This window comes from Crocuta crocuta, unplaced genomic scaffold, assembly GCF_008692635.1.
Source record: "Crocuta crocuta isolate KB4526 unplaced genomic scaffold, BGI_CrCroc_1.0 scaffold110, whole genome shotgun sequence".
Lineage (NCBI taxonomy): Eukaryota > Metazoa > Chordata > Mammalia > Carnivora > Hyaenidae > Crocuta > Crocuta crocuta.
In genome coordinates this window covers 2,334,117-2,346,097 of record NW_027527386.1, presented here as the reverse complement: position 1 = coordinate 2,346,097, position 11,981 = coordinate 2,334,117, and the positions used below count along the sequence as shown (strand labels likewise).

The 11,981-nt window shown below is 58.8% G+C and overlaps 1 protein-coding gene across 4 annotated transcripts in view; it reads left to right on the top strand.

Moving 5' to 3' along the window:
• ATCAY (ATCAY kinesin light chain interacting caytaxin) overlaps positions 1-11,981 on the top strand; it is a 40,238-nt gene that overhangs the window by 22,862 nt on the left and 5,395 nt on the right. For 2 of the 4 annotated variants that reach the window (XM_077746931.1, XM_077747087.1), the window contains exons 1-9: positions 514-595; positions 3,206-3,427; positions 4,695-4,880; positions 5,131-5,233; positions 6,260-6,391; positions 6,799-6,885; positions 9,824-9,922; positions 10,564-10,599; positions 11,857-11,928. In XM_077746931.1, the coding sequence (XP_077603057.1) occupies positions 559-595; positions 3,206-3,427; positions 4,695-4,880; positions 5,131-5,233; positions 6,260-6,391; positions 6,799-6,885; positions 9,824-9,922; positions 10,564-10,599; positions 11,857-11,928 (974 nt within the window). In that variant the 5' untranslated portion in view covers positions 514-558. Of the gene's footprint in view, positions 1-512; positions 596-3,205; positions 3,428-4,694; positions 4,881-5,130; positions 5,234-6,259; positions 6,392-6,798; positions 6,886-9,823; positions 9,923-10,563; positions 10,600-11,856; positions 11,929-11,981 lie in introns of those variants that run through there. The other 2 variants (XM_077747002.1, XM_077747158.1) reach the window with 2 other exon arrangements.

Here is an 11,981-nt window from a genome sequence, read left to right as displayed (position 1 = left end):
AAAAATAAACATTTAAGGGGCGCCTGGGTGGCTTAGTCGGTTAAGCGTCCGACTTTCGCTTAGGTCACGTCACGTGCTGACGGCCAGCTCAGAGCCTGGAGCCTGTTTCACAGTCTGTGTCTCCCTCTCTCTCTGACCCTCCCCTGTTCATGCTGTCTCTCTCTCTCTCTCTCTCCTAGAAATAAATAAGAAAATATATATAGATAAAAATAAATAAATAAACATTAAAAAAAGAAAGAAGGAAAGGAAAGGAAAGGAAAGAGAGAGAGAGAAAGAAAGAAAGAAAGAAAGAAAGAAAGAAAGAAAAGAAAAGAAAAGAAAAGAAAAGAAAAGAAAAGAAAGAAAGGCTTACTAGCCATGAGGTGATCCAGAGGGAGCCTTCCGGCACCAACGTGCTAGCATTTTCTGTGCCGACGTTGGTTGTCCTCTGTCCCAGGGGACCCCCCCCCCCCCCCCAGACTCACCAAGTCTTGCTGCTGTTGTCTGTTTGCACACGCACTCTGGTGGCTGATACCTGCTCTCTGCTGGGTCCGCAGGCCACTCCCGGAAGAGACGGGGATGGACCCGCTTGGCAGTCCCACGGAAGACACGTCCTGTAAGTTTCCCCGTGTGTGAAAACGGGCACGCTGTGTCCAGGCCTGGCTCTGCCTGAGGCTGTCACTGTAGAAATGCCAGAGGCCACGCCTCCTGGGCCGCACATCAGGGAAGGGGGTCCTGCTCCGAGGCCTGCAGGGAAAGCAAGCATGGTCGGTGAGAGGCGCGCGGGCCCGGCGTGAAGTTGGCATGTGGTGTTGCTCTGTGTCTTTGAGCTGGTTCCTCAGCCCCTCTGTGCCTTCAAGTCCTTATCTATTAAATACAGGTAGTGAGCTTCCCACAGAAGGGAGGTTGCAAGGATTAAATGAAGGGGCCTGTAAAGTGCCCAGGGTCTGCCAGGTGCAAAGTCAGCCCTGGGAGGGCTCTGCTGGCCCAAGCACTCAGGAGGGCTCACGGCTCTAAGGATCCAAAGCCCCAGAATTCGGGGACGGGGGTCCAGGACAGCCAGAGGAGCTGCCCTGAACGTGTGTTCTCCTCGGTGGCATCACAAGGTCTTGCGGGGGGGGCCCCCACTCTGCCTGCATCTCCCCCCTGCAGCTCATCACAGTGCCTACCCTTTCCGAGGAAAGACTGACCAGAGAGGGACAGCCACGTCCCTGATGTTACACAGCAGTAAGAACGAGGTTGGCCTGTGAGCCAGATAAGGGGACCGGCTCGTCCCAGCTTTCTGGGGCCACTCGGAGTGATTGGGCCCCCGAGAGTACCAGGCCTGCTTCTGACCTGAGCACACGGGCTCTGCCTGTTGGCATCCACAGAGGGTGATCTTGGGGGAGTCCCTTGACTGTACTGGACCTCTTTTCCTGGTTCAGTAAAACAAGAGGTGTGTAATAACAGGGCCCCCCTTCCTCGGTGTGGCTGGTTGAATAACAGCCCCCCAAACATATCCAGATCCTAATCTGGAATCTGCGAATCTCCTCTCACGTGGCAAAAGGGACTTTGCAAGTGAGATTTAGTTAAGGAGATGGAGAAACTTGCTGGTTAATTTTATGTGTCCCCTTGGCTGGGCCACAGCACCCAGAGACGTGGTCAAGCATTCTTCTAGGAGTTTCTGTTGAGAATCACTTTTTCGATGAGATTAACATTTAATGAGTAGATTCTGAGTAAAGCAGATTGCATTCCTAACACGGGTGGGTCGTATCTAATCAGGTGAGGACCATAAGAGTAAAAAGACTCAGCAAAATTCCTCTTCAGCTGTTCAGCTGGGAACACGTAAAACCCGTAAAACCTGGCAGGTTATCTGCTTCCAAAATATGACAAGCATAGGATAGATTCCTCATTCCAAAAAGGAGAAATGGGACGGAAGAAAGGGATCATCAGTCCCAGCAAGTCTGAAATTTGGCAGGACAAATTCCATCAGATTTTTTTTAGTGCAAAATCTATTGGATTGTTTTTAAGCTTATTTTTGAGAGAGAGAGAGAGTGCAAGCAGGGGAGGGGCTGAGAGAGGGGGAGAGAGAGAACCCCAAGCAGGCTCCACGCCGTCACCGCAGAGCCTGACACGGGGCTCCAACTCCCAAACCATGAGATCATGACCTGCCAAAAGCAAGAGTCAGACGCTGAACTGACTGAGCCCCCAGGCGCCCCGTGATTGTTTCATTTTTGCCATTTTCTGCCAGAGCACACATTTACATCCCAGTGTCTCAGGAGGCTGTCACCTTGACCGGTGACTTAGGGCTGGAGAAATTCAAAGAAAAAAAAAGTCAGTTCTGTCCTCACTGTCCACCGATGATTTGGGGGGAGAGTTCCCAAGACCTCGAAAAGAGAGCCCGTCTCCCTGAGCTGACTCGGGGGCACCTGGGGGCTTTCCCCTCTGAAGGTAACCTCCGTCACTTCCGTGCTCAGCCAGCTGTCAGGTCAGCTTTAACTGGAGATGGCCCGGGGGTGGGGGTGGGGGAAGCCAGCTTTTACAAGGAGACCAGAGTTCAAGCTAAGGGGATCCAGGAGGAAGCAGTTCAAACCATGAGGCAAAGCCACTCTGACCAGCTCCAGAGAGATCCGGAAGGACCTCCATTCTCTGTGCCTCAGTTTGCCCACCTGGTAAAGGGGATAGATAATAGCAGACCTTGCCTTGTATGGAGATTGCAAAGTCGAAACAGGAAGATGTTTGGCAGGGCCGGGGGGGGCGGGGGTGCTTCCAAAGGGCCTGGCCCATGTGATGTGATCAGTAAACCAGCGGTTAAGGAGGTGAACATCACCGAAGGGTGAAAAGTAGAACGTGGGCGCTCTGCCAGCCGCAGCCAGAGGTGACTGGTCACAGGTGACGGCCGGTCCAGAGCACCCTGTCTGCAGCCAGGCAGGCTGCCCGGGGTCTGGTCCGCAGGCCATCATCCGTGTGGCCCTGACCTCACACGTGTGAGTCCCAGATGGTGAGACGGAGTCAGGCTCAGAGACGTAAGGAGGCTCTGCTGGGCCACAGGGCCAGGGAGCAGTGAGGTCCAAGTGCCCGCCCTCGACGTCCAGGCGGGAAGGTCACGGAGTAAACCTGCCCGGAAGGGATGTCCTCTGACTTGCAAGCACTCGCCATGCGGGGCTGACCTCTCGCCAGGCCCGGAACCGGGGAGGGGGAGGAAGAAAGAAGCCACGGTTGTTTTGTTTTCCTGTTTTCCAAATAGCCCCTCCCAACACATTGAACTTCAACGGAGCTCACGGTAAGCGGAAGACGCTGGTCGCCCCCGAGATCAACATTTCGCTGGATCAGAGCGAGGGCTCCCTGCTGTCTGACGACTTCCTGGACACGCCTGATGACCTGGACATCAACGTGGACGACATCGAGACCCCGGACGAGACCGACTCGCTGGAGTTTCTGGGGAACGGCAATGAGCTGGAGTGGGAAGGTGAGGTCAGGGCTGCTCCCCGCGCCTGCCCGCCCGTCCCCACGGGCTCAGCTGGGAGGGGGCTCTCGGAACAGCCCTGGGAGGGGACAAGGTGGGGCATCGGCACAGGCAGAGTGGCTCACCCGAGGGGTGGGCCTGCCCGGGGGACACAGGGACGTCGGGGGACGTCACGCTGGGGGTGCCCCGGCACTGCGTGGGGTGGCTGGGATGCCCAGCCGGGGCGCCCCGAAAGTGTGCGGGGCCGAGAGGGCGAAGGACGGGGGTCACCTCTTCAGATTTGCTGGAGTTCAGCCACGAAGCCGCGGGGCCCTGGCCGTCTGTGTACCCGGCAGGCTCCACCGCTCTTCCCATCTCCCTGCGGTTACGGGTCTGTCCGGACTTTCTGTTTCTTCCTGAGTCGGTTCTGCGTTTGTGTGTTTCTGGTGGTTTGAATGTTGCTGTTTCATCACAGCCACCCGACCGCGTGCGGTGACCTGTGGGATTCGCTCCTCATTGTTTTTATTCCTGTCGCCCCAGAGGGGTTTCAGATGGGGCATGGCACGGTCCCACGTGGGTTTTTATTTATTTATTTATTTTAATGTTTTATTTATTTCTGAAAAAGAGAGAGAGAGGACAGCGTGGGCAGGGGAGGGTCAGCGAGAGAGGGAGATACAGAATCGGAAGCAGGTTCCAGGCTCTGAGCTGTCAGCACAGAGCCTGACGTGGGGCTCGAACCCATGAACCATGAGATCATGACCTGAGCCGAAGTCGGACGCTCAACCGACTGAGCCACCCAGGCGCCCCCCGACGCGGCGGGGGTGGGGGACAGGCCAGAGGGAGGGGTCAGGACTGGATGAATCGTGGGAGGCGGAGGACGGGCCGTGGGGAGCTGGGTCCACGCTAGGGGCTGGGCGAGCATGGATGGGGAGGTGGCACCAGACTGCATCCCTGTGCCAGGCTCCCAGGAGGGCACAGAACGAGAGTGCCCATGGCCTTGAGTGCCCTTACGGTTTGACGTAGCAGACAGACACGTTCACAGACTCTGAGCCCCAAACCGACAGAGCAGGCCCGCAAAGGAGGTGCCCCGGGGGGCTTTCTGGAGGAGGTGGCGCTTGAGCCGGGTGGTGAAGGGAGAGCAGGAGGGCGCGTGGACGAGCAGGGCGCGGGGCAAGGTCGTGGGGGCAGGAGGCGGTCTCGCGCCCGCAGGCAGCAGAGGGAGGGGGGCCTGGGCGGGAGGCTGGGGCAGGACACCTGCTCTCAGACGCCCCTCCCCCGCACTGGCTCCCAGACGACACGCCCGTGGCCGCCGCCAAGAACATGCCCGGGGACAGCGCAGATCTGTTCGGGGACGGTGCGGCCGAGGAGGGCGGGGCCACCAACGGGCGTCTGTGGCGGACGGTGATCATCGGGGAGCAGGAGCACCGCATCGACCTGCACATGATCCGACCCTACATGAGGGTGGTGACCCACGGAGGTGAGCCCGCGACCCTGCAGCCCGCCCGGCTGGGGTCCTCGGAGGCGGTCTCTGAGCCTCGGTCTCTTCATCTGAGCCACAGGATTGGAAGCCCGGCGTCCCCGTCAAAGGCAGATCAGGGGGCTGCCGGGTCCCCAAGAGCTCCCAAGACTCTGGGCCAGGCTGGCTGGGGCGGCGGGGGTGGGGGGGCGCCCAGGGCGGAGCCGGGGGCAGCTCAGAGCACCAGCCACTCACCAGCCGCCTCTCCCAGGGTACTACGGCGAGGGCCTCAACGCCATCATCGTGTTTGCGGCCTGCTTCCTCCCGGACAGCAGCTCCCCCGACTACCACTACATCATGGAGAACCTCTTCCTGTAAGTGGCCGCCCCTGCGCCCCGCGCCCACGGCGGCCCCGGGGAACCCGGCCTGCGGGCCGCACAGGCTCCGAGGAGCCCCCTCCTCACTCCCAGTTACTGGGCATGTACTCTGTGGCGGCCACAAGGCCACACGGCACGTGTGAAAGCGCAGTCCACACCCCGGGCAGACCCTGTCTCCGCTCCTGCACACTTGGGTCAGGTCATTCCCCGGGACTCATGGGTGTGGCTTTGTAATGACGGACTGAGGCCTGGCAGGTGACGAAAGAGCTCAGCGAGTCGTGCCTCACTTCTATCCCAGTCACTGCGGGGACCTCCTCTGACTCAGTGGGGCCAGTGGTTCAGAGGAGGGGGGCACTTGCCGGAGGTCGGAGCAGGAAGCGGCCCCAGAAACCAGGGAGCCCCGCCTCCCCAGCCCCCGCGTACGGGTGGGGAAGTAGAGGCTGAGACAGAGGACAGAGTTTTGCTGGGGTGGCTCCGCTGGTTAAACCTCTGACTTCAGCTCCGGGTCGTGATCTCGAGGCTCGTGAGTTCAAGCCCCACGTCAGGCTCTGTGCTGACGGTGCATCCTCTGTCCCCTTCTTTGTCTGCCCCTCCCCCACTCTCTCTCAAAATAAATAGAAATTAAAAATGATAATAAATAGAAAGAAAACTTTTCTAAAATTGCTCAAGGAGAGGATGGGGTTGGAACGGGACCCCAGGCCCATAATATCTGGTGCAGTGGACTGTTCACTGCAGGTGCCTCTTCCTTGGCTGTATCTGGGGCTCAACGATCAAGAGACACTAGATGATGTCATGCGCATAAAACACTTGGTGCCTAATAAATGCTCAGTGAAGTGGTAACTCCCGCTATCATTATGCCCACGGGCGCTGCTTGGGGTGGGCTGGGGTCTGCATCTGCCCCCACCCCAAACAGCTGTGGCCGTCCCCAGGGCAGGCGGGGGAGGTGCCCACAGGTGCTCTGGGGGCTTCCTGACTCTGGCCCTCCTGCCCCCCCCCCCCACCGTCCTCCCCACATGTGACCAGGTACGTCATCAGCAGTCTGGAGCTGCTGGTGGCAGAGGATTACATGATCGTCTACCTGAACGGAGCCACCCCCCGGCGGAGAATGCCTGGCATCGGCTGGCTGAAGAAGTGCTATCAGATGATCGACAGGAGGTGAGTGCGTGGGCTGGAAGGGAGTTGTGAGAGCCACACGGATCAAGGGACCCCGGAGTCCCGGGGAAGGCGGCGGAGCCATCAGACAAATGACCACGGACTGGACGGTTAAACAGACACCCCCAGCTCTGGAGGCCAGAACTCTGCCGGCAAAGACTGTTTTCCAAATGACGCCCCGTTCCGAGGCTCACAGGGGTTAGGATTTGGGGGCCAGGTGGGGGGCGTGGTTCCACACAACCACAGCAGGTGGTCAGAACCAGGGCACCCCAGGACATCTGTCAGGGAGGGGGGGCGGCGTGGCCCCCACGAACTCCGCAAAGGGGACTCAGCCTGACAGACAGCCCTGGGGCCTGGGCCGCCCCCCGGAACACCTCCCTCCCCAGGCTGCCTTCCTCCGCTCCCCACAGGTTGCGGAAAAACCTCAAGTCCCTCATCATCGTGCACCCCTCCTGGTTCATCCGCACCGTGCTGGCCATCTCCCGGCCTTTCATCAGGTGAGGCTGCGCCCCCGCCTGCCTGCGAGGCGCTTCCCGGAGCCCATATCTTCCGGCTCCTCTGTGTTGGATACGTGTCGTTGCTTCAAGCTGTTTCCATCATATGTGTTGTCAGTATTAAGGGACGAACACAGGAAAAATAATAGCAGACCAGCTCTCACGTGGTAAAGGCTGGGTACCTCTTTTCTTTTTTAATATTTTTTTTTTTAGTATTTATTTATTTTTGAGACAGAGAGGGACAGAGCCTGAGCAGGGGAGGGGCAGAGAGAGAGGGAGGCACAGGATCCGAAGCAGTCCAGGCTCCCAGCTGTCAGCACAGAACCCACACAGGGCTCGAACCCACGGACCGTGAGATCATGACCTTAGCCGAGGTCGGACGCTTAACCGACTGAGCCCCCCAGGCGCCCCTAAGCTGGGTACCTCTTAATGTTACAGCCACAACCTGAGAGGCTGATGCTATCACACCCATCTCACGGATGAGGGCTCTGGGGCTCGGAAGGGTCAAGACACTCAGCCAGGGTCACACAGCCAGGTGGCCCCCCTGCCCCAGAAGTGAGGCCGCCTCCATCTGATCGAGAGCCTGTGTGAGGACCACTGGCACACGAGGAGGGTCTGACCCACTTCCGGCAATAATGTCACGAACAACGTGTGTTTGGGGGTGGTCCCGGGGACCAGGAAGGACCCCCAGAGCTCAGAAAAGCCGTCTGGGTCCCCAGCCGAGGAGGGACACGGCCCAAAACTGGCAAAGGCCGAGGGTGCATGTGGAGGCCCAAGTCCCCCAGTCATGCCCTCCCCAGGGGTGGTGGCAAAAACCCTTCATCGTCCCTGTGAAGATGTGTGACCATCTGCAGAAGCTCACTCGAGGGTTTTGCTGAGGTTGACTCGCGTGGGGAGGGGGTGGCCACGCCGCTGACCTTGGTCTCTGACTTCAGCCGCCCTAGGGGTCACGCCACTGAGATGTGCCCAAGATCCACACTGTGAATCATGTCTTTTTAATAAGCATATATATTTTTCATATTTATTTATTTATTTTGAGAGAAAGAGAGAGAGACAGGGTGAGCAGGGGAGGGGCAGAGAGAGAGGGAGAGAGAGAAACCCAAGCAGGCTCTGCACTGCGTGTGCAGTGCCTGATGTGGGGCTCGAACCCACGAACCGTGAGATCATGACCTGAGCCGAGACCAAGAGTCGGATGCAGGGCACCTGGGGGGCCCAGTCGGTTAAGCATCCAGCTTCAGCTCAGATCATGATCTCACGGTTTGTGAGTTCGAGCCCCGCATCAGGCTGTGTGCTGACAGCTCAGAGCCCACTTCTGATCCTCTGTCCCTCTCTCTCTCTTTGCCCCTCCCTGCTTGCATGCTCTCTCTTTTGCGCTCTCTCACACTCAAAAATAAACATTAAAAAAAATTTTAATAAAAAATAGAGAGAGAAATAAATAAGCCAAGGAAAGTGAATTTAAAAAAAAAAGCTGGGAAAGTAGAGGCAGATTCTGAGCGACCCGCGGCCCTGAGGGTCTCTGACTGTGACCCAAAGACAACTCCAATTTGTCCCCTGATGATCTGACACTGGGCAAGCCCCTCACCTGGGTGGGGAACTCCCTCTCCAAGAGCTGCCCCCCCCCCACCCAGGAGACAGGAACCTGGCCCCACAGGCAGACAGAGCCTTGTTCCCTCTGAGACCCAGGTGTCCCGGAGCCAGGGTGGGGGCGGGGCTCGCCGCTGTTTACGGCCCAGCGCCCCCACCAGCAGGTGCACCACAGAATCTTTTCCAACGGATCACATCTCCCCAGCTTGGTTGGAGCCGATGTATTCGGATCTGCCTGCCTGTCTGAGCCTCACACCTTGCCCGTGGGCCCCTCACGCCATTGGGAGGGAGGTCTTCTGCTCCAAGAACAACTGGGTAACGGGGTTTTTTTTTATTTAAAACTGTGATTTGAACTGCACGAGCGCAGTTGGATTGGCTCACTCTGCCACACGTGGCCACTCTGTGACTCTGTGGGGAACGTAGGTCGCGCCTAATCAGGTACCATCGGCCTCTGCGGCACCTGCTTTATTTTGCCTCATGGCCACTGGGAGCGTGTAATTCATCCTGCGTCTCCCTCTGCATCGGGCGCCGGGAAGCCCAAGCCGAAGGTTTATCTCCTCTCTCACCACAGGTCCGAAACGACTCAGCACACTTGTGTAGACGCCTGCCTTGAGCTTCCTTTTTTTTTTTTTACCATCACTCAATTATTTTATTATTTACTGTTGTGCTACATTCTCTTGGCCTTCAGTTTGTCATTTAGAAAAATGATTTTGACATTAAAAAAAGCATTAACATTTTTTTTGATGTGTATTTATTTTTGAAGAGGCAGAGAAAGAGAGCACGAGCAGGGGAGGGCAGAGAGAGAGGGAGATACAGAATCGGAAGCAGCTCCAGGCTCTGAGCTGTGAGCACAGAGCCCGATGCGGGGCTTGAACCCACGAACTGTGAGATTGGGATCTGAGCCAACATCGGACACTTAACCGACTGAGCCACCCAAGCGCCCCAATAAAAGCTATTTTTTAATGTTTATTTTTGAGAGAGAAAGAGAGAGAGAGCAAGCAGGGAAGGGGCAGAGACAGAGGGAGACAGAGAATCTGAAGCAGGCTCCGTGCTGTGGGCGCAGAGACTGACAAGGGGCTCAGTCTCACCAACCGTGAGATCATGACCTGAGCTTGACCGACTGAGCCCCCCAGGCGCCTGGAAGAAGGCTTATTTTGTACTTCACCAAAATTAGGTTTAAGTTAGATTTTTAAAAATAATAGTAACCGTGAGTTCGAAGCCACGTGCTGGTGACAGCACCCCGTGGTGCCCGACCGCCGGGTCCCGGTATGGGCTGGAAGAATGGGGGGCAGAGAGCCTGTCAGCCTCGCTCCCTCTGGGCCTGGACTTCACACGTGTCCCCCCCTTCTCCCGCCAGCGTCAAATTCATCAACAAGATCCAGTACGTGCACAGCCTGGAGGACCTGGAGCAGCTCATCCCCATGGAGCACGTGCAGATCCCCGAGTGCGTGCGACAGTGAGTGGCCCCGCCCCGCCCCCAACGCGCCTCCCCTCTCGGTGGCCCGGGAAGCAGACACCAGGCGCGAGTGGGAGCCGCCGACCAGAGGGAAACACGGTGAACCAAGCACACGGGAGGTCAGAGAACACATGGTCCCCGGGCCTCTGGTGCAGGGCGGGGGCCAGTGAGAGTGGCCCACGGCTTCTTTTATAAATAAAGTTTTATTGGCACACGGCCACACCCATCCACGGCTGCTTTGGGGGCTACATCGGAATTGAGCAGCTGTGGCTGAAACTTGCCTCCAAAGTCGAAAATATGTACGACCTGGCCTTTCATAGACAAACTGCCCTGACGGAAGGCCGTGTAGACAAACCCGCATCAGCAAGGGTGTTGCTTTCTGATGACCCTGTTCAGCAGAAAACCAATCTGCTGAGTCGCATCTACACCAGACACTGGAAACAGTGTCTGCAAAACAGATACACGCCAGCAAAACAGATACTCCCCCGCACCCTCAGTTCCGCTATCTTCCTGCGCTAACGCCCTGCATGTATTCATACATGATGAGGGGGCTGTTTCTCCGTGTCCAGAAGGGACGGGGTCCCCCGGGCAGCGCACCTGTGGGGGAGGAGGGCTCTGAGGGGTTGTCCCTTGTCTTCCAGGTACGAGGAGGAGAGGCTCAAGGCCAGGAGAGAGAGGTGTGTGGAGTGGCCGCATCGGGGCCGCGGCTGGGCTGGGCCCACATTTGGGGGCAGCTGGTGGCTTCAGCTCTGCAGGGACCAGTGACACCTGNCTCCCCTCCCCTCCTCTCCCCTCCCCTCCCACACACGGACACGAGGCCAGTAAAGAGTTCACGGCCGCCGTGGGGGCTACTGTGAGGAATCAGGACAAGGGGACCCGCTGGTCAGAAATGGGGGCCCCTGGACTCATGACAAAATAAGTCGTCCCCTGAGGGACGGGGCACAGGCTCCATTCTCGGCCCCACAAATGCCCCTTCGCTCACCAGCCGGCTCAGTTTTCACCGGTGGCGTCACCACGGATGGCGGCCACAGGGCCTCGGGACTGTCCCGTCCCCCCTTATGCCACCCCCTGGATGGGTTCAGATTCCACCCTGCCCCCCAGAGCTGGGCGGGGCCACGATTCCTGACAGCATCTTACAGCCCAGAAATCCGAGGCTCAGAGACGGCAAGGCACCTGGCCAGGGCCACACAGCAAGCCGGGGAGAGGGCCGGGGCCTTCTGTAGGCCGAAAGGTTGCCAGGCCAGTGGCAGCCTCGGGGAAGCAGGTGATGAGGGTCCCGGGCCAGGGGCTTCTCAGATGGCAGAGAGAGGGGCGCATCGCCAAGTGAGGAGCACGGGTCCCTGGAGGGCAGGGACGAGCCACGGAGTGAGCAGGCGTGGTGGCTCCGCACCGTGTCACTTAGTAACCACGGGCCACACGGCGGGAGGCCGAGAGCGGGCAGGATGTGCCGTCCGTGCAAATGGCCCCCTGGGTCTGGCAGCAGGTGGTGGGGGTGTCGCTCCTTCCTGAGGCCGAGGAACGCTCCAGCGCGTGGATGGGCCGCACGTGTCCTTCCTCCACCGAGGGGCAAGTCTCTCTGCCTCTCCCTGTCTGTCGCCCTGTCTCTCTCTGTCTCCCTGTCTCTCCCTATCTCTCTCTGTCTCTCCCTGTCTCTCTCTGGCCTCCCAACAGCACCTTCTCGCCGGAATCAGGGCACAGGTGACAAGGTCCACAGAGCAGGGGCTGGACGCCTCTGGGGTGACAGCTGAGATGAATGTTCGGGGTCGTTCCCCCTCCCCTGTCCTGTCCCCCCGCCGCTCATGCCCCTCCCCCCACAGCCATCTCCGCCGTCCTCACCCCCCATGATCTCTGCGTCCTCGGGGCCGTCCCGGGGCAGTGAGGCGCCTCGAGGCTGCAGCGGGCCTGCTGGTCACCCGCGCCGTCTCTGTCCCCAGCGCCAGGCTGCCGCCCGAGTTCGTCCTGCCCAGGTCTGAGGAGAAGCCGGAGGCGGCGCCGCGGGAGGACAGGTAATGCAGGCGACCGTGGCGAGGGCTGCCCAGGCCACACGGGGGGGGGGGGG